Source organism: Typopeltis vanoorti, chromosome 5 (genome assembly GCF_054136105.1).
Source record: "Typopeltis vanoorti isolate ZY-2024b chromosome 5, IOZ_Tvanoo_1.0, whole genome shotgun sequence".
Taxonomy (NCBI): domain Eukaryota; kingdom Metazoa; phylum Arthropoda; class Arachnida; order Uropygi; family Thelyphonidae; genus Typopeltis; species Typopeltis vanoorti.
The window spans coordinates 159915591-159938560 of NC_143553.1; the positions used below are offsets into that span (position 1 = coordinate 159915591).

Sequence of the window (22970 nt, forward strand, 5' to 3'; positions counted from 1 at the left end):
GAATTAGCAACCTTGAAAGACAGAATAATGCAGCATGTGAGGCAAATCAATGAAAATCTGTTGTGTTCCACTGTAGAAAATATCATTCACAGAATGTAGTTCTTAGAACATCTGAAAGGAGGACATATTGAACCACATCTATAAGTTATATGAACATGAAAATTGATTTGTTGTTACTCTTCTAGCCATTACTGTTTGTTTTACCCAAACCATGTACTTATAGTGCCAATGATACCTGGTGGCAGAATTTTGTACTATTTTTTGTCTTCTGTAAATAAAAACCTTATGTTTCAGAGTGTACTTACACCAAGTTTGGTTCAATTTCATCCAATACATTTTTTGCTACAGGGCTCTGAACACCTCCTCTTTAATCATGGCCACCCTGTGTATGTATATAATAATAATAATCTATTGCAATCATTGTATTTTATGTAGCTCCCACCCATGAAAGGTTATTTCATAAACCTATAATACATTTGTACTGTGCTGGGCTAGGGCTTTTTTATTTCTATTTTTATTAATTTTATTTATTTATTTTTGTATTTTTTGTATTTATTTTTTTACCCAGTCTGGAAACCCTGCTCTAGAGACCAAATGTGGAACTCCTTCAAGATTCTTCAGGCCTCCAATAGGCAGGGAAGTGTCCTCACACTTAACAATGAAATTCATCTCCCACCTAAAATAATATCAACATGTCTGGTCATGCTACATATCAAGACCACATGATTCTCCCCCTCTCCCAAATGAAAGGAAGAAATAGAAGTTCGCACATGAAACACAGCCCCAAACCCAAAACATCCATACTTAATCCAAACTGTTGCTTAATTTAATTCTACTATTCTTAAAAATAAGCATACAGTAGAAATCATATAAAACATTTCTTTTGAAGATCTTAAGGATATGTAAGGATATATAATTAGAGCTAAGAAGTGTTTATATATTTATTATAAAAAAGCAAACATAGTCTTAGGTAGAGTTATTAAAAATGCAATTTTTTCTGCAGTTTGTAAATGTGGTAACTTAAAAATATTCTTACATGTCTGATATGTGGTTCCAGAGTTGCATCATTGAATGTGGTTATGACATAGGTGGTGAAGAAAAGTAGTACATCAATTACAAAACTGGGATATAAAACTATAGACATCACATTCTCTGACGATTCCACTTTGCTTTCTACATTTAAAAAGTATTATTTATATTTCATTTAAAATCATTAACAATATTTTAGAAATTCATTGAAAACAAACATCTTACAAAATTATACTACAAATGAATATTTTATAAAATAAAAATTAATAATAAAACTATTTCATATTTATCTAATGCCCAAGTTCTAGTTCATAAAACTAGAGCTAAAAATTCCCTTTGGTAATTATTAATAAAGAGGTGCTAAACTGAAAAATACTGTTAATGAGTGAAAAGGTGTAAAAATTTTGTTTTTTAGGAAGAATGAGCAAAGTGATTAAGGTATTGGATATGAGGGATAACTGAGCAAAAGAGTTGGTAGTCATAGCAGAAACAAATGATTTAGTTAGGACCAAGGAGAATGTGAAAATGGATATCAGGATGTTGTTGAGGAGAGTAAAATATTATGTAGTAGGAAGGGTAGTCAGGGTTGCCAGATATGACAGTTATGAGTTTAGAAACAAAGGTTATGAATAGCAGTGAAAAAGAGCATAATTCCAGCAAAGAAATTATTATTATTATTAACCCCAAGAAGTCATGGAGTCAAAGACAAATCTGGGAGGTCCTTTTATCACACATGCATCTCATCACACCGTGTCTTAAACACACTCAAACTCTTTGCAGACACCACACTCTCAGGTAAGGCATTCCAATCATTCACAACTCTGCACGAAAAAACCTGCCTCTCACTCCCCTACTCACACCCTCTTTATACAGTTTCCAGGGATGACCTCTGGTTCTCTCCTGATCTCACTCTATTCTCTGTAGAACTTCTCCACCACTGATCCTATAACAACCCCTTACCAATTTGTAAGTCTCTATCATATCACCCCTCTTCCTCTTGTCCACCAGACTCTGCAAATTACATCTTCTCAATCTTTCCTCATACTCAACATTCCAGAGGTCAGAAACTACTTTAGTCAGTTGCCTTTGGACCCTTTCCAACATCTCTTCATCCTTCTGAAAATCTAGTGACCAAATCTGGGCACAATAGTCCATTTGTCTGGCCTAATCAAAGCCTTATACAACGGAACAAGAATCTCCCTACTTCTACACGTCAGTGTCCTCCGCATCATTACCAGAAGCCTTGGTGTTGTCCTCACAACTTTGGCTATGTGTCCCATAAATTGCAGATCCTTATCCACTATTACCCACAGATCTCTTATTTCTTCCACCTCTAACAATGTATCCTCACAAAGCATAAATTTTGCATCCCATCTTTGTTTTCCAAATTTTAAAACCTTACATTTTGCAACATTGAAGTCACATCCCCATTTCCGTGCCCAATCACTCAATTTATTCAAGTCTTCTTGCAAGGCCACAACATCTTCACTACTCTTTATGGTTCGTCCCAACTTTGCATCATCTGCAAACAACTAAATATCTCCATCCAAATCTTCACCTATATCATTAATATACAAGTTAAACAGTAGTGGCCCTAAAACAGATCCCTGGGGCACTCCACTAGTGACTTTCCTTTTCCTGGATATTGCACCCCCATACACAACTTGTTGATACCTATCAGATAGCCAGTCTCCAATCCAATGCACTAATTTAATATCCAACCCCATCTGCTCTAGTTTCACTGTCAACTTATCATGAGGTACTGTATCAAAAGCCTTTGCAAAATCCAAGTATATTACTATGTATCCTTCTCCTCTGTTCAAGGAAGCAGTCACTTTATTGTAATAAGTAAGTAGATTACTAAAACATGACCTTCCTTTAGCAAATCCATGCTGTCCATCAAAGAAAATACCATTGTTGTCAACCCAACTCTGGATCCTAGTTCTCACAATGTTTCTCCAACAACTTAACCACAACACCTGACACACAGATAGGCCTATAGTTTGATGCTTGAGTTCGATCACCTCCTTTATGAAGTGGCACAATCTTGCCCTCCTTCCACTCCTTAGGAACTTGACGAAGTGCAAGACTCGTATTAAAAAAATATGTCAAGGCAGGTGTCAACTCTCTGGCACATTCTTTCAGAATACATGGCGATATATTATCAAGTCCCACAGCCTTATTTACATCTAGTTTACTCAACTCCCCAGACACCTCTTGCTCACTTTCAGTCAGTTTCTCCTCCCCATCTTCAACTGCTCTTGATCTCTCCATGAAGTCACATTAACAAGATTGAAAGATCTTTAAGAACTACGCATTAAGTATCTCCACCACACATTCTCCAAAAGCTGTCTTTACACCATTTTCTCCAATCAATGTCATCCTTCCATAATCATTCTTTCTTTTGCTGGCTATATATTGAAAGAACTCCCTAGGATTCTTTTTACCTTCATTAGCTAACTGCTGTTCATACCTCTCTTTAGCTACTCTCACCAACCAAGTCACCCTCCTTGGCTAGTCTTTGTAGACCTCATGAAATTGGTTATTTCCACTTCTCTTATGCTGCCTCTACAATGCCCTTTTTCTCTCTATCGCATGCTTAATCTCTTTATTCATCCATCCATCTCACACCTACCTTATTTAATCTTCTCACCCTTGGAATACATTTAAACATTGCATCTACTAGATAGTTTTTGAAAATCCCCCAAGCTGCATTAATCTCTTTTCCAGCTAACTCCTCATTCCACTCTACATCTGCAAGCTGTCTCCTGAGCTCTTCATAATCACACCCCCTGTAGTTCCATATATACCCTTTTCTCACAGGAGTTCTCGCACTGCTGGCAACGCTCAGGTAATCACCTCATGGTCACTCTCACCAATTGGTGGATGATTTGACACCTCGTTTATAATTACATCCTCTGATGAGATGACCAAATCCAAGACCCTTAATGCTCGTGTGCCCTCTGTTACATACTCTCTGAGGTAGTTATCCCTCAAAAACTCATTTTCTTTACTTCCAATTGCTATCTCATCATTCCAGTCTATATTGCCATAATTAAAATCACCCATAATGATCACCCTTTTCTTATTTGCTTGGGTAATTTGACTATACGTTTCACTATCACCACCATCCACATTACCTGGTGTAAGACAACATCCCATCAAGTATTTGATTCCATTCACCTCTACCTCACACCATACTGCCTCAAAACCACTGGCACTATTTCCCTCTTGCATCTCTACTTTGTATGGACAACTCTTTCTCTATCATCAATTGCACTCCCCCCCCTCCCTTTTTATCCCGTCTATCCTCACGAAACATATCATACCCTTCCATCTCTATTCCTGTTAGGATGTCATCCTCTTCCAACAATGTCTCACTTATTCCGACAATCTTTAGGTGAACAGATGCAATTAGTGCAACCATTTCATCTGCCTTGTTTCTTATACTTCTAGCATTTGTATACAAACACAACAGCTCATTGCTGGATCTACAGCTAGTTCCACTGATACCACTCACTCGATGTGATCTCTCCATGCTCAACTAGGGCCATTTTCCTTTCTGCTTCTTCATTTTAGAATCCTTTTCAATTCCAACTGTTTCCTCTTGATCCCTGGTCATCCCATTCCTTTCCTGCCTACACATGCTCTCACCTCCTCTTGGAGCATCCACCTTTCTCATGCCGTGTACCCCTGTCCTGAGCCTCCCTGTTTCCCTGCTCCTCTTGCACACCCATTGTCTCATTTTCTATACTCATACCACTCACCCCCCCCCATTCATATCCATCTCTTCAATCTCTCCTGTATGCTGTTCCAATATGGAGATGCAAGGAGCAAGAAGTAATAGGCGACGTGGAAGAGCAAGGGAGTAGGAAAGATTGAAAGAGAGCTAAAAAAAAAAGGAAATGACAGAACAGAATAATACAGACACAGAAATGGGAATGGTGAGGGTGGAAAGAGAGCAGTGCATGAGAAGTGTGGATGCAGAAGGAATGAGCAGATTGGTTTGGTTTGATTCATGGTGGGGGAATATATTTATCTGGAGAGAGAGCTGTGGGATAGTGATGTAGAGAGGAATGGCCAGAGAGGGAGCAGTATGCAAGTCATATCTGAGAAGTAATGCTAGTGGGACATGTTACAGAACAGAAATAAGGTCTTATATTTGTTTACAAATGCCAGAATTATCTGAAATAAGAGAATGAATTTATTCTCTGACCAAGATGATTCCCCCATAAACTGTCAGAATAAGTTAGATGTGGTTCGATGAAGATGACATCCTGACAGGAACAGAGATGGAGAGGTATGATGTTTTTCATGAAAACAGACAGGGCAGAAAGGGAGGAGGGGGGGATGCTGTTGATGAGAGCAGAGGAATTATGCCCATCCAAGATCTAGATGCAAGGGGAAAATAGTAGCAGTGGGTTTGAGGAATCATGGTGTGAGGCAGAGAGGAAATATTTAGTTGAATATTGCTATAGATGTGATAATGTGGTGGACAGGGAAAAGGAAATATAAATACAAAGAGGAGATCGTTTTGGGTGATTTAATTATCGTAATATAGACTGGAATGAAGAATAGCATCTGGAAGCAAATAGAATGAATTTATCTAGTTTTTTAGAGACACCCTTAGGTAGTATGTAATAGAGAGTACATGAGGAGTAAGGGTCTTGGATTTGATCATCTGATCAAAGGATGTTATTACAAATGAGGTTTCAAATCACCCTCCAGTTGATGAGATGACTATAAAGTGATCACCTGGGTGATGGTCAGCCATATGAAGCCTTTGAGAAACGATTTAAGTGGTGATTAGGTGACTATAAGGCTGATCATTATGAAAAGCTCAGGAGACAACTGAAAATCCTCCTGCAATCCACCGACAATGTCATTGATATAAAGGTTAAACAATATAGGTCCCAGTACTGAGCCCTGTGGGACTCCACTTGTAACCCTCTGCCTCCTTGGAACTGCCCCACCATACACAACTCTGATATCTATTGGACAGCTAATCCAGAAGCTAACAGTGATTGTATAAGTTACCCATTAGGGGTTCTGTTAGAAATAATAATTCTGGTTTAGATACTGTAGGTGATGGTTTATATTGGTATTTAGGCCATGAATGTTGGTGAAGTAAATAGGGAAGTAAATATGTGATTTTTTTAGTTAGATTTTGGGTGTTTTATGTTTCTTTTTTGAAACTATTTTTTATGGGAAATATTTTTATGATGCACAATAAAATAGCATTTTATCCCTGTTGTAATAGGTTTCACGCTATGATAAGAACACAGATGGTTAAGAAAATAACTATTTATTAACTTAAAAGCTAATATTTCGCTGGTATTATATCCAGCATCCAGCATTTTTTTTTTTTTAAACCTAGCTTTTAAGTTAATAAATAGTTATTTTCTTAACCATCTGTGTTCTTATCATACCGTGAAACCTATTACAACATGTCTGACGAACACATAAGCCTATCCATGAGCATTTTATCCCATTTTAATCCATTATATGTGAGAAAGAAGAGATAATAAGAAACAAGGGCATGCAATGCGAGATGACAAACTTGTAAACATACCTCCCACACAGAGGAAACCCAGTCTCCTGTTCATGTTTGACCTCAGTGTCCCCTTCAAACCATGATACTTGGTCTCTCTCTCTCTCTCCAATCATGATAGGAAGTGATAGAGTATATGGCAGCAAGATTTAGCACTAGCTGATTGAGAAGCTCCAAATTTGTTACTATCTAGTTCAATCCCATGTATTATCTAGCAACTGGCCTGTGAAACCATTTGCTGCTACACCCTCAAATGGGGATGAAGTAAATAGGGAAATAAATATGGGATTTTTTAGTTAGATTTTGGGTGTTTTATGTTTCTTTTTTTGAAACAATTTTTTGTGTGAAATTTTTTTATGATCCACAGGTCTGGGTCCCCCCAGAGTATGACTGGCAAGTCCTTGAAGGTTCCACTTGTGCTGCATGAGAGAAGTATATGTGTGTGTGGGGGGGGGGGGGACCAAAGCCATTGTTCTGGCTACCAAACAGGGCTACAAACCACTTCAGGCCTCCAATAAGCAAGTTGGTGGAGGTGGTATGATTTCGCCAGGCGATGAAAGACATCTACCACCTAGAGGACTAGTCGGCATTGTTTCCAACTAGGGAAGATATGCTTTTGCTGTCACAATGCTTATCGAATATGCCAGAGCTCTGTTTGTGGAAATGGGCTATAGTTGAAATGCCTTCCAATTAAGAAGTTTATTTTCATGTTTAACTTTTTGACTCCTCGTGCTCCAATAAATCATAATAATTATTATTATTATTATTACATGGGCATCTCCATGGAGTCTAAAGACTCATTACAGGAGATTCACACTAACCCTTATTCAGGACAATGCCTACAGCACAGCTCTTTAAACTTGTTCATTGATATGACACGCATGACCACCTCTGTCTGACAGTTCATTCCACATTCATTCACATTCATTCATCCACACTTCTCCAAGCAAAAATCATTATAATCCTTATACCCTTGTTTACGTACTCTTGCATAACCTCCAGATCCCTTTTCTCTCTCATCCTGCCATATATATATATATCAGAAAAATGTTTTAGCATCTATTCTGTTCTATACGACTTCTTAATAATTTGTATGTTTCAGTTATATCTCCTCTCTTCTGCCAATAAGCTAAACTATAAGCCATAAACCTTCAGTCATCATCATAGGAAGTATTCCACAAACCAGTCACCATTTTGTTTACTTGCCTCTGAATTCTGTCCATGACTTCCACATCCATGTAACTAGGGTGACCAAATTTGTGTACAATAGTCCAGACATCTCACTGAATCCTGTGAATTATTTTGTCCATTTTTTCAATATGTCTTCTGGACTTCGGCTCTGTATCTACCATTACTTCAAAATCCCACAATATACTTTGACACACTGAATTGGCAGCCATTATTCTTTGCTCAATGTACTAGTCTATTTAGATCATCTTGTAGGATCTCTACATTACCTTTATTAAGGCTGCTTTGCCCAGTTTATCGTTGTCAGCAAAAACTGAATGTTCCAACTTAAATTATTTCCATTATTATTAACAGGGATTGACAAATTATGTAAAACTATGCTCACCATGCAAAAAATTTACTCACCCAATATCACTTGGTTTTTTAATGATATTTCAATAAGTCAATAGGAGTTTTACAAAATGATTAATAATGCTGTACTGTGGTTGGAGAAGTTATTTATTTATTTTTATTATATAAAAAGTATTCTGTTTTGTTCATTCTGCAGTTACTCTCCAGCTAGAAAAATGTACTCACCACAGGCAAGTGGATGAGTGTATTTGTCGAGCCCTGATCATTAATATAAAAATTGAACAACAGTGGCTCGAGTACAAAGTCCTGTAACACACCACTGGTTGCCTGCTTCCTCTCTGATACAACTCTGGCATATACCAATCTCTGATGCCTGTCTATCAGTCGCTTTATCCATGCCAGATTCATGTCCATTCAAATTTATTTAAACTTAGATAACAGTGTTCCATTCAGCATTCACTCAGATGCATTTGCAAGTCACTTTATTGTAGAAAAAGTGAGTAAATTATGAAGACGAGATATCCTTCACAGAACCATGCTGTCCCTATGGAGACATGTCATGTGAAGGCAACAGCATAGAATATTCCTATCCACCCATTCCTCAATTCTGTCCTTAACTGACTTTTCCAATACTTTAATCATCACATCTGAGATACTAATTTGATATTCTCGTGGAAAGGCTTAGACGTTGGTTATACATTCTTACTAAATAGCTTAAAGAAATTACAACATAGAATAGAATATACATTAAAATAAATTTTAATACACTTCCAATATTTTGGCAACGTCACGTTGCCATTTTCACAGGAACTTAAAAACAAGACACATGCATGCAAGCACAACACCACAGTAAATGAGGACGAAGCAGGAAGCTATTCTTTCTCCTAAAAGTCCTGATGGTGTCCCCTAGTGGGCAATGTTGGTATTCTTGGCCAATTGGGCTGAAGGTCTTCTGATGTAGGTTTCCCAAATTTGGGGCAGTCTCATGCAACCAAACTTGTTGCAGTTTGGATTGTTTCTCAGGGCCGAGGCTGATTCCATGAATAGCCTTTCGTAGTTGAATTTACTACAGTGTATTATCGTGGCTTTCTTCCACTGTATTCTATGGCAGGTATCCAGTGCATGGTCTGCAAGACCAGAGTGGCTGTATTGGTGAAAACGGATGTAGTCCTTGTGTTCTGAAATTCTGATATTAGCTGTCCTGCCTGTCTGGCCAAAGTAGGACAGCTTACAGCTGCAAGGTACCTGGTATATACCAGAGGTAGGTCTAGGGGGGAGGTTGGTCTTTAGTGGAGCAGATAAGGGGTGCCACTTTTTTATATGGTCTGTAACAAGAAGTTAAGTCATGTTTTTTTAGGATTTTTGTAATTTTTTCTGAGGTGCCTGGGATATAGAGAATGGTGATAAATTTAGAGTAATCCTTGTTGTGAAGGGGGGAGGGGGGTTGTGGTTTATTGGTTTCAATATTTTTTGGATTTTTTTTTTTTTTTTTGGGGGGGGGGTAGCCATTGGCTGAGAAAGTGTTGAGAATGTGGTTTAGTTCTGTGGTTAGGGCATTGTCATTTGAACAGATAAGTTTAGCACTGTTGTGTAGTGTCTTAATGACTCCATATTGTTGTGAGGGGGGGGGGGTTGTTGGTAAATATATCTGCCTGTATGGGTAGGTTTTCTATAAACTGAGAAAACCAAGGTTCCATCAGGCTGGCGGGTGACTAGTATGTCAAAGAAAGGAAGGCAGTTGTTTTTTCCCTCTTCCAGGGTGAACTTGATTTTGGGATGTTGGTTGTTTAAATGTGTTATGAAGGAGAAAGAAACCCTAAGAAACAATCCAAACCTCAACAAATTTGGTTGCATGAGACTGCCCCAAATTTGGGAGACCTACATCAGAAGACCTTCAGCCCAATTTGCCAAGAATACCAACATTGCCCACTAGGGGGAACCATCAGGACTTTTAGGAGAAAGAATAGCTTCCTGCTTCATCCTCATTTACTGTGGTGTTGTGCTTGCATGCACGTGTCTTGTTTTTAAGTTCCTGTGAAAATGGCAACGTGACGTTGCCGAAATATTGGAAGTGTATTAAAATTTATTTTAATGTATATTCTATTGTATGTTGTAATTTCCTTAAGCTATTTTGCAAGAACTAATTTGATATATAATTTTGCTGCACTATCTTGGGACCAGAAGGCTCTTCCTATATATAGTAGGACTATCTTTCCTCTTTGATTCCTTTCACACTCAGCCAGTGCCAAGACTTAAATTAAACAACCTAGTTAGTGACAGTATCATTTCTTTTGCACTTTCCTATAAAACTCAGATTGATATATCATCTAATTCCATGGCAGTATTTGCAATGAGATTTCTTACTATTCTAAGCACCTCCAGTTTATCTTCCTCTATTCTAACACTGATCTCTGTTGCATTAGCCACTGTATCTTGACCTAGATGGGACATATTTGTGATCATTCTGTAAGTCAACTATTTCTTCTGTTCTTGTCATCTCCCTACCACTAGCATTCATTATCCTTCCATAATTATATTTCTTTTTACTTGCTATATAACAAAAGATTTTTTTGGGATTTTCTTTATCCTGCTTTGCTAATTTCTTCTCATAATCTAATTTTCCCTTCCTCATCAGGCTGGCCACCTTCTTTTTACTAGAGCTTTGTACTCTCATGACCTTGCTGATCATCTTTCTCCTTACATCATTATATACTTAAGATTATTTAGAAAATTTGCCTATTTAGTCTTCTTAGTCTCAGTAAAATCAATCAATCATGTTGACACCTTATTTCTGCTACTCTATCTCTGTCTACTAATGATTCCTTTGTGTACGTTACCCTTTCAAATATACTTTGGTTGTTCCGGTAGATGACTTTTCTGTCTGGCCTGGTTTCCTAATAAATTTAGCTGAGGTTAATGGTATAACCAAGCAGTAACCCTACTTAACATCCATCATGTAGATGCCTAGTGACAGGACACACCACAGGAAAGGTGAGAAGTGGACCTTAAATCAGAAGCCCCACTCAGTTTTAATCAGGGGCGGCTCGTACATAAACACTGCAGCACCCCAAGGAAAAAATGAAAAAAATTAAATTTTGTCTGTGTTTATAAATAATAACAATGCTTACAACATTATATAAATGCAATACATGTTAAAAGTTACAGCTTATGTTTCAACATTGATTGAATAGTTAATAATTGAATTGTTCGATTAACGCTTTAGATTACGAAACAAATGCACTGCGATCTAACTCCAATATTCGTTTGAGCTTGTCACTGTCATTAGATGTTATGTCATTAGATACACTGCCATTTGGGCAGTGTATCATATGCTTCAATGCGTTATTTCTGTGAGATATGAAACGTTTATTATTGGTGCGTGTTCATGGTGAACTATTTTTTGTAAATCTTATTTTATTTTGTTAAAATAACATATAATTATTTATTTATTATAGATACAAGGCTGAATTATGATGAGTGTCACTGATGAAAATATGAAAATAATTATATTTTTTCAATTATAGTTACATGAAACAAATGCACTGCAGTCTAACGCCAATATTCATTTGCGCTTGTCACTGCTATTGATACGACACTTTTATTATTGGTGTTTGTTCGTGGTGAGTATGAAATATTTTTAATAAAGCAATTTTTAATATGTAAATTTATTTATTAATAAATTTGTTACTGATTAGGAAAAAAAAGTTTTTTTATTTTTGTTTTATTTATTTATTTTTTATTTTATATGCAGCACCCCCATTTAAAATTTTCATTGGCCGCCACTGGTTTTAATTAAACTAAACATTTAGATTTGTAATGTATAAATATTTAAATTTGTGCCATTCTTGTAAGAGATTTACCTAAGTGGTCTGGTACTGAGCATACTGATGGAAGAACACCTAGTGCAAGAGCAGTCCCTAAACATATATATGGCAATTTATATCCTCCAGCCTGAAAACAGGAAAAAATAAAACAAATGAATTATGTTTATAGTGAACTAAAGCTAAGTTCCCTAAAAATAATTTTAAAAAAGGATAATGACAATGTAGTTATCATTATGAAGAATTTTGATATTTCTGATAAATATTCCTCCATGTCTTTCAATCTCTAAATTCTAAGTATGAAAATTATTAAAACAATTGAGAGATAAACAATAAAACAAAGTGAGACAAATGATTTTGAGAGCGTATGGTGTGAGGTAAAGGTAGGCAAGACAGGATATTTAGTGGGGTGTTGCTACAGACCCAGGAGCACAGAGGATGGGGACCAGGAGATGTTTAGACAGCTAAGTTTGGCAAGTGCAAGAAGAATGATTGTTATGGGAGATTTTAACTTCAGTAGTATAAATTGGAGAGATGAAGATGCATGTAGCAATAGGGGAATGGAATTTCTAGAATTCTTGAGGGACAAATGTCTTAGGCAACATGTAACAGAGGGAACAAGAGGTTCAAAAATTTTGGATTTGGTTATAGCATCAGAAGAGTTGATAATAACTGAGTTGACGTCTCTCCCACCAGTTGGAGAGAGTGACCATATGGTGTTGACTTGGAAAATGAATAGACATGCAGGAGTATCAAAGAGACGGGAACTTATGTGGAATTATAAGGCAGGTGATTATAATAGTCTTAGACGTCAACTTTGGGAAGTTTCATGGAGGGAGGAATTGGAAGGCCGGGATATCACCAGTGCGTGGGAAATTGTGAAAGAATATTTGTTATCAGCAATGGTAAGTTGTATACCACGAGTGAAGAAGAGGACGCAATTTGGAGTAAAGTGGATGACAAACAATATTAAACAGGAATTGCATGCGAAAAAGAGGCTATGGAAGAGATATAAGGAGATAGGTGAAGAGATGCATGAGGAATATAAGACACAGGCCAGAAGAGTGACTAGTCTGGTAAGGAAAGCGAAACTGGAATATGAGAGGAGATTGGCCCTAAGATCCAAAGAAAATCCTAGGGAATTTTTTAGCTATGTGGCCAGTAGGAGGAGAAATGACTCTGGAAGAATGATATTGTGGGATAAAAATGGGAATAGAGTGACTGATGCAGAGGACATAGTGGAATTGTTCAATGAACACTTTATTGGAGTATTTCATCCTAGAGGAGTCAGTTTTAATGCTAGAGGGATAGGACTGGTACGAGGTCTGGAGGTACAGGAGGAGAGTGTGTTTCAGATACTGAGTACTCTGGATGTCAGTAAAGCTGTGGGACTGGATGGTATTTCACCACGAGTTTTGAGAGAATGTGCTAGGGAATTGACAGTACCTTTAACGTGGCTTTTCAATGAAAGTCTGGCTGCAGGAAAGATGCACATGGAATGGAAGGAAGGTAAGATAGTGCCATTGCATAAGAACAGTAGCAGACTGGAATAGTCTAATTATAGGCCAGTTTGTGTGTCATCAGTGGTTAGTAAGATCTTGGAGAACGTAGTGAAGGAACGTATACAGCATTGGGCAGATGAGGATAATGTTATCTGTGAGAGTCAACATGGATTTGTGAAGGGGCACTCTTGTTTTAGCAATATGCTAGCCTTTTATAATAAAGTTACAAGAACATTAGATGAGGGAAAGGCATATACTGCAATTTTCTTAGACTTGGCGAAGGCATTTGACAGGGTGCCACATGATAAGCTGATATTTAAGTTGCAGCACATGGGTCTGGATGTCAGATTGGTCAACTGGATTCAGGATTGGCTGTCTGATAGGTATCAGAGAGTTGTGTATGGTGGAGCAGTTTCCAGGAGGCAGAGGGTTAGAAGTGGGGTCCCACAGGGCTCAGTACTAGGACCTATATTGTTTAACCTTTATATCAATGACATAGCCAGTGGAATGCAGGGGGAATATTCAGTTGTTTGCAGATGATGCGAAGCTGGGAAGGATTATTAGTAATAGTGCAGATGTGGTAACCCTGCAAGAGGATTTAAATAAGCTAGATAGATGGGCAAATGAATGGGGGTGTCAGTTTAATGCAGCAAAATGTAAGGTCTTGAGGTTTGGGAAACATCGATGGGATGCTGCATACTCTATGGGAGGAGTTATACTGGAGGAAGTAGGGGAGACAAGAGATCTGGGGTTGATGATTGATAGAAACCTGAAGTTTAGGGGACATATTGCAAAGGTGGTGAAGGTAACACAGAGGATTGCTGCTATTATGAGAAGGACACTGACCTGCAGAGATAAGAGGGTTATCATTCCATTGTATAAGTCTCTGATCAGACCACACTTGGACTATTGTTCTCAGATTTGGTCCCCAGGATTTGAAGGGGATAAATTAACTGTGGAAAGGATACAAAGACGGATGACAAAGATGGTTTCAGGACTGTACAAGGATAGTTATGAGGATCGGCTGAGAGAATGTGGACTACAGAGTTTGGTGGATAGAAGAAGGAGAGGTGATATGATTGAGACTTTTAAACTGTTGAGAGGTGGTTACAGGGTTGACACTGGGGAGTTCTTTCGCTTGGTTGATCAGCAGGAAGGAGTGATGACAAGAGGCCATCCCTGGAAGTTACGAAAGGAAGCTGTGAGCAAGAGGGTGAGGAGTGGTTTCTTTGTGTGCAGGGTGGTTGAGCCGTGGAATGCATTGCCTGATGGAGTGGTGGGAGCGAGAACGGTCAGTGAGTTTAAAGAGTGGTATGATAGACTTTGTGTTTCTCAGGGGGGGACCTCCCCTCAGTGAGTCTTGACAGACTTTATGTCTTAGGAAGGACCTCCCTCGATGAGTCTTTTGACTCCTTGGAGGCCTGAATAATAATAATAATAATAATAATTAATTCTAAACAATTAACTAATTAAAACATGCTTGGTAGGAATGGTTATAGACCTAAAAGTGATTTGCTGTGTTTATTTACAAATGCCAGAAGTATCAGAAATAAGAAAGATGAAATGATTTCACTGATTGAGTTTATTTGTCCCAAAATTGTTAGAATAAGTAAAACATAGTTGATTAAAGATGATTTGTTTTTTAATGTTGTCTCACCAACGAAATATTATTTGCAAACCTATAGTACATTTTATACCGTAAGTGGACTACGGATTTTTTTTCTCGTTTTTTAATCAATTTTCATCATCATCATCAAATTCCTGACATGTACCCTCAAGGGGTGTACAGGATATGATAGTACAACATGAAAAATTTACATCAATTTTATATGTTTTTATTTTTTGTATTTTTAATTTATATTTTACATAATCTGGAAACCCTGCTCTAGAGACCAAACATGGAAATTTTTCAAGCCACTTCAGGTGTCCAATAAGCGAGAAGGTGGTGTCACACTGGGCAATGAAATCCATCTCCCACCTAGATAATATCCTAATGGGAATAGAAATGGAAGGATACAGTGTGTTTTTCATGAGAATAGAAAGAACAAGAAAGAAGGGGAAGGAGTGCTGATGATGATAGCAGGGGAATTATTTCCACATAAGGTAGATATGAAAGAGTGCAATAGTCACAATGGTTATGAGGCTGTCAGGTGGAGGTTGACAGGTTGACAGGAAGACATACTTTTTTTTTTTTATGTTGGGCCCATATACAGGAGGTTGGCTATAGGTTGGAGGTTGACCTCCAACCTATAGTACTAACGTACAGTATATGGGCGATGGGTTGTGAAAAGAGAAACTTGTTTACATTTGATTTAAAAGGCTGTATATTGTATTCCTTGGAAAATACGTCAGTGGGAAGACTGTTTCACAGTACTGCAGCAGCAGGGATGAATGAGGAGGAGAAGAAACTTGTTCTGTGGGTTTCGAGGTGCACTGTAAAAGGATGTTGGGCGGCAGCTATACGTGTTCCGATGGGCTTGGTACAGGGTGGGGGAATTATTGATGCTGTTTCAGATATTCTATTTATAGAATATACAGATTGCAGAGACCAAGCATTTATGTGAAAGTGGGGAAAGCAAGTTGGTGAGGGATGGGTCATTTATTAGTCTAATTGCTCTCCTCTGTATTGAGTCAAGCATTTTGAGGGAGCTTTTTGGAGCCCCACTCCAGATGTGAGAGCAGTATTCAAAAGCTGGGCGGATTTGTGACTTATATAGTGTTAACAGCTGTTTAGAGGTGAAGTAGCATCTTGAGCGAAAAAGAAAACCTAGTTTTTTGGAAGCTGAAGATGCAATAGTTGTGATGTATTTATGCCAGGAGAGACTTGATGTCAAGGTAATTCCGAGAAGAGAAATTTCGTCTTGTCTGTGAATTTGAGTGTTATCAAAAACAATGCTGGGGGAAAATGGTTCTTTTTTGTGAGAAATAAGACAGAACTTCAACTTTGTCAACTTCAACGCTAGTAAAACTGGGTTTTACTAGCGTTGAAGTTGACAAGGTTGTCTGTGCCCCATTGGAGGATGGCTTGGAGGTCATAATTAAGGGCAGTGGTGGTTGATGTTCTGTGGGATGAAGTGAGTTGTGTAGGGTAGGGTTTGTCAAATGAAAGGGAGGAATGTAGTGTGCTGTCATCTGCAAAACCGTGTATTAGATTAGAGGTCAACTGAAGTAGGTCATTGATATATAGAAGGAAGAGGGTCGGTGAGAGAACTGAGCCCTGAGGGACCCCGGCATTAGTTGGATGGTGAGAGGATAGGGAGCCATCTACCATCATACATAGTGTGCATCCAGACAGGAAGCTGGCAATCCATCTGCAGAAGTCCTGAGTTGGATGATGAATACTTAGTTGGATGTTACTACAGGTCAGAGAATGAAGAAGGTGATGGTGAAGAAATGTATATTCAACTTGAGGGAACAAAGGAAGGCTAATTATTATGGGAGATTTTAATTATGGTGGTATAGATTGGAATCAAGAGATAGCATTTGGGAATAAGGAAAATGAATTTCTCAAGTTCTTGAGAGAAAAACCATCTCAGGCAGCATGTAAATTAGGGCACACAAGGATCGACAGTTTTTGATCTAATCATTTCATCAGAGGATGTAATTGTGAGTGGGGGTTTCTCACTTTCTTCCAGTTGGTGCCAAAGCCATACTACATATGCAGACTTCTGGGAGGAAAGGATATATGTGGAATTATAAGACTGGTGATTATGACAGGCTTAGGAGACAGCTTAGTACTATAGCATGGAATGAGGAGTTGAGCAGTAAGGAAATAAATGCTGCTTGGGAACTGACAAAGAATACATAACAACATCAATGTGTGAATGTATTCCGAAGGCCAAAAAGCTGATTAAGGTAGGTGTAAAATGGATGAATGAGGCACTTGATCATGAAATCTGTAAGAAGGCACTTTGAAGGCAGTACAAGATGAATAATGGTAATAATCAGTTACATGAAGAGTATAAAGAACAAGCTAGGGGAGTGACTCAGTTAATAATGAGAACAAAAGAGTGGTATGAGAAGAAATTGGCAAATCAGGCAAAGAATAATCCTAGAGAGTTTTTTTTTTAGATATGTGGCAAGTAGAAAGAAGAATGATCATGGTAGAAAATGGTAGCATGCTAACTGCAGCAGAATACATTATTGAGATATTCAGTGATCAATTTATAAGGGTGTTTCATTCTCTTCAGGATAAAATCATGAGAAATTTAAATGTAGAGGACATAGGAGAGGATGGCTTAATTATGAGTGAGTAGGAGGTATTTGAGGAAATAAATAACCTTGATGTCAATAAGGTAATAGGATTTGATTGCATATCACCACATGTATTAAGGGAATGTTCCAAGGAATTGGAAGTAACATTGGCATGATTGTTTAATAAGAGTCTTATAAGCACAGATTCCAAGCGAGTGGAAAGAAGGTAAAATTGTTCCACTGCATAAAGGTGATGATAAGGCTGTGACTACAAATTATAGACTAATTTGTATATCTGGCATTGTGGTAAAGGTACTGGAGAAATTGGTGAGAAACAGGATACATGGATAAAATGGATTGATAACAGCAGTATTTTGTGTGGTTATCAGCATGGGTTTGTTAAAGAGAGATTCATGGTTTTACTAACTTATGTACTATAACAAGGTGACAAATGTCTTGAACAATGGTGATGCTTATATAGGTATACTTAGCTTTTGATAGACTGCTACACGACAAGCTGTTAAATAAATTGAAACAGATGGGACTGGATAACAGACTTCTGAGTTAGATCAGTGACAGGCCGGCAGATGGGTATCACATGGGGGTGCAGTATCCAAAAGAGGAACGTCACTAATGGTGTGCTGCTGGATCAGTTTTGGGACCATTGTTGTTCAATTTGTATATTAATAATATTGGAATGGATTTAACTGGTGATATGCAGCTGTTTGCAGATGATGTAAAATTGAGGAGAGCAATGCAAAGTCAAGCTGATGTTATAGCCTTACAGGAGGACTTGAATAAATTGCATGAATGAGCAAGTAAGTGGAACTATCAGTTCAATGTTGCAAAGTGTAAGGTTTTGAAATTTGATAAGCAATGATGAAATGCAAAGTATACACTTGGTGGGGAAACCTTTGATAAGAGATCTGGGAGTGTTGGGGGAAGAGGACCTGAAATTCAGGGGCCACATTGCCCAAGTTGTCAAGACATCACATTGGATAATGGAATAATGCAGAGGACCCCGGCATACAGAAACAAAGTGGTTATGATTCCATTGTAATAAGACCTTGATCAGGCCTCATATGGATTATTGTGCACAGATTTGGTCATTAGGTTTTCATGCTGGCAAAGATATGTTAGGAAAGGTCCAGAGAAGATTCACAAAGGTGTTTAGTGGTGTTTGGAATGTGGAATATGAGGACAAATTGAGAGAATATAAATTGTAAAGCCTAATGAATAGAAGGGGGGGGGGATATGATTGAGACATATAAATCTAGTCAGGGGTTGTTTTCTGGTTGACATGGAGGAGATTTTTCATAGAAATAGGAGAGGGAAGGGGAAGGGTAGAACAAGGAACCAACCCTGGAAATTGTGTAAGTAGGGTGGGAGTAGAGGCATGAGGAGTAGGTTCTATACATGGAGAGTGATTGATGAGCGGAATGCATTGCCTGAGTGTGTTGTGAATGTAGACACATTGAATCAATTTAAGGAACAGTTGGATGAGCTTTGTTAGTGATAGTGTGTACCTCCCACAATGAGTCTTTGATTTAATGGTGGTTAAATGTTAATAATAATAATCTATAACCAAGGTAGATACTTTGCTTCCAGTCAGGGAGAGTAACCAAGCAGTCTTGTTCTAGGTGTTGTTAAATATCCAGAATTCTCTCTCTCGTGAAATGGTTTATATTGAACTCTTAAAGCTGCTATTTATGACATTTATGACAGACTTAAAATTCGTCTTTAAACAGTGTCATGACTTGAGAAGCTACAAGGAAAGAATGCTAGTAGTGATAGAACATGGGATTATTTGAGAGATGCAGTATCAGAGTTCTCATAATCCATGTGTTTAAGGGCTTAAGTGCTAGGAGAAACAGCATTAGTGAAACAGCACTAAGAAAGAATTTGAAACGTTATTTAATTCTTCCAATATTTCAACTCAGTTACCTAAGACATTGTCAGGAATTACAACATGACTTGTAATAGACATACAAAGGAAACACAAAACTAACTGAAGCTCATGGATAAAAGACCAGAGTCCTAACTAGGTGAGACTAGGACTTTAGTCTTTTATCCCTGTTTCACTTAGTTTTGTGTTGCCTTTGTGTATGTGTGTGTTACAAGTCTCATGTTGTAATTCCTAATGATGTCTCAGTAACTAAGATAAAATATTGGGAGAATTAAATAACATTTTTAATCCTTTCTTAGTGCTGTTTCATTTCACTAACCCTCTAACAGAGTTCATCCCACAATCATGAGGGTAAAACAAGTGAGACTTACTGGATGAGTAGAGATAATAAAGCATGAGTTGAAAAAAAAAAGAAAACATTGTGAAGGGGTATATAAAGAAAAATATCAGCATACTCACAAGCAGTACAAAGTGCAAGCAAGAAAGGTAACTTAATATGATAAGAAAGGACAAATCAGATTATGTGAGAAAATTAGCTAAGTAGGCTAAAGTAAATCCAAAAGATTTTTTTCATTATGTAGCAGATAAGAGGAAAAATGACTTTAATCAGTGCTGATGGTAGGAAGGTGACAGAAGCAAAAGTTGCTGAGTGATCACTTTGCAAACATGTATCACTTAGGTGGAGATTTTGCAGTTGCTAATGTAACAGAAACTGAATAGAATAGAAATAATGAACAAGTGGTGCTCAGCATATTGAAAAATATCAATGTAAATACAGCAATAAGACTGGATGGCATGTTGGCCTGTGTTATACATGAACATGCAAGAGAACTGGCAATGCTTCTGAACTTCTCTAAAATCTTCACCACTGCTCTAGAGATACTGCTATGCTGTAGTTAGATTCATCTGTTTTTTCCCACCCTTGCACAACAGAGCTATGATACATTCTATCCATACCTGCGGCATCTTTCCTGAGCTGAGACTCAAATTATGCAAACATATCAAACGCTAAGCCAATTCAGCTGAGAGCATTCCTTGAGCATATAAGCGCTGATATTCCATCTCATCGCATTGCAAACACTTATCCAGGTTATGCACCAGCTCTTCACCCTCTTTCTTATGCACCTTTATCTCTTCATCCAATGTAGTAGCAGCACTGTGCATGATGTTTTATACTCCTGGTTGATATATCTTAGCAAAGTGCATTCTCTCACTTCATACGCTGATGCTTTCCACACAATACTCATATCTTTTCTGGCCGCATTTCATATATTTTGTACTTCTCTGATTCTTATTTTCATGATATTCCTTCTATAACACCTTCTTCTTATGGATCTAGTGCTTAATTAAGCACTAGATCCATAAGATCCATAAGTGCATTCGAATACACACACAATCCTAATTGTGTGTGCATTCAAAGTACACATGCACAAGCATATGTGTGTACTTATCTGTTTCAGATACTATTTTGGAGCCAGTAACAGAGATGAAACAATCACTAAGTATTAACAAGCATGACTGTATTAATTTATGAAAAATGTGGAAGACAGTCATTTTAAGATCGACCTCTACCTGAAAGTGTAAACGTCTTATTCACTACTATAAGGAACTCAGATAGGACATCAGTTATCTTGCACATTACAATTTTATATTATTATTATTATTATTATTATTATTAGGGGTGCTTAATGGTCAAAGCTGTATAACTGAGAGGAGACCTCCACATAACCTTTAAAGGAATACGGAGAACTGACCAGGGCTTCTGACCTAATGTCCCATCCTCACCTTCTCGTGGTGCACCCTGTTGGGTATCAACCTGGATACTGAATGAACAAGGATGGGCTGGCAATTTGGGATTTATCCGACCAAATTGTATTCTTTTTGTTTAAACCAAAACAAAAAATGATGGTACAACATGACAAAATTTCATATTGGCTGGGGCGTCGCCTGGTTAAACAAGGCCCCCATTGTTTTCACTAAGGAACCAGGGCAAACAGCGAAAAGTCAGCTACTGGAACAAATCTGAAAACACACCCCAACTCAACAACACCAGGGTTAAAGATTGGTACTATCAACATAAGAAGCCTAAATGGCAAAGAAATGGAGCTAGCTGAGGAATTAGATAAGTACCAGATCGATATAATACGGGTGACTGAAACAAAAAAGACAAAAACTGGTGGGATCTTTCTGAGCAATAAATACAAAATGTTATATTCAGGCAATGACAATCAAGGAAAAGAAGGAGTAGCCATAGTATTCAACACAAAATACGAGGCTAATCTTCTTGAATGGCAGTCAGTCTCAAGTAGAGTAATGTGGGAAAATATGAGAATGGGGAACTGGACAATGAGACTTATTTATGCCTATGGTTCAATAGAAGGTTCTACTAAGGTAGAAGTGGAGGAATTTTTTTAAGCTTTAGAAAAAGAAACTGACACAATGGAAAAGGAAAAGTTGGTCATTGTTGGGGATTTAAATACCAGAGTAGGAAATGATTGTCAGACATACAAAAATATTTTGGAAAAATTTGGAGAAAAGAGCAAAGCTAATAATAATGGCAAATATCTGTTGGATTTCTGCTCAGGACATGGACTGGTTATTACTAACACCATGTTCCAACATAAAAATGTGCACAAATTCACATGGAGAGAAGAGGCAAGGAATAAGAAAGGTCTCATTGACTATGTTATTGTTGATAGTGATGTTTTCTCCATGGTGCAGGACACCAGACTGTACAGAGGATTTGAAATTGGAAGTGATCACTATTTAGTCTTGAGCAGGATAAAATTGAATTTCATATTGAAAAGAATGACATGTAAGAAAGTTTTCAAGTGAATAAAAGTTGAGCAGCTCTCAGATGTGAACTGTAGACTAAAATACACAAAGATTATTGAAGAAAAAATGAACGAGTTTGAGAACAGGAATCAAACCTTGGAGATTCAGTATCAAACTCTGAAGAAAGCCCTGATTGATTCAGCTAGAGAGGCAGGTGATGAAGTTGTCTGCAAGGATAGAAATATTAGAACTCCGTGGTTGTTAAACACAGGAAGTTAAAGAAGCAGTGAAGGAAAAGAAGAAAGCATATCAAAAGTTCCAGGCAAATAAGTCAGCTTGTGCTCTTAGAGAATACAGAAACAAATGCAAGAATGCTAAATACTGTGTAAAACTAGCTAAACAAAAGTCATGGGAGGACTTTGGCAAGAATATAGAAAATAAATATCAAGAAGGTGGCAAAATATTCTGGAGGTTGTTGAAGAAGCTTAGGAATGAAGGGAAAAAGATATCCTTGAAGTATGGAGTAATTACTTAGAAAAATTGCTAGATGAAACAAGCAGTGATAGCACAGTGGTAAAAAACACTCAACAGGCGTGCAGTCAGGAATACATATCCATACTTCAAGTAGAAAAAACCATCAAAGGCTTGAAATG

At 37.7% G+C, this 22970-nt stretch overlaps 1 protein-coding gene across 5 annotated transcripts in view; it reads right to left on the bottom strand.

The window, feature by feature from the left end:
- LOC150106998 (MFS-type transporter SLC18B1-like) overlaps window positions 1–22970 on the bottom strand; it is a 208616-nt gene that overhangs the window by 120673 nt on the left and 64973 nt on the right. For all 5 annotated transcript variants that reach the window (XM_090392873.1, XM_090392871.1, XM_090392874.1 and 2 more), the window contains 2 exons: window positions 11980–12070; window positions 1037–1173 (listed from right to left, as the gene is read on the bottom strand). In XM_090392873.1, the coding sequence (XP_090248999.1) occupies window positions 1037–1173; window positions 11980–12070 (228 nt within the window). The remainder of the gene's footprint in view (window positions 1–1036; window positions 1174–11979; window positions 12071–22970) is intronic.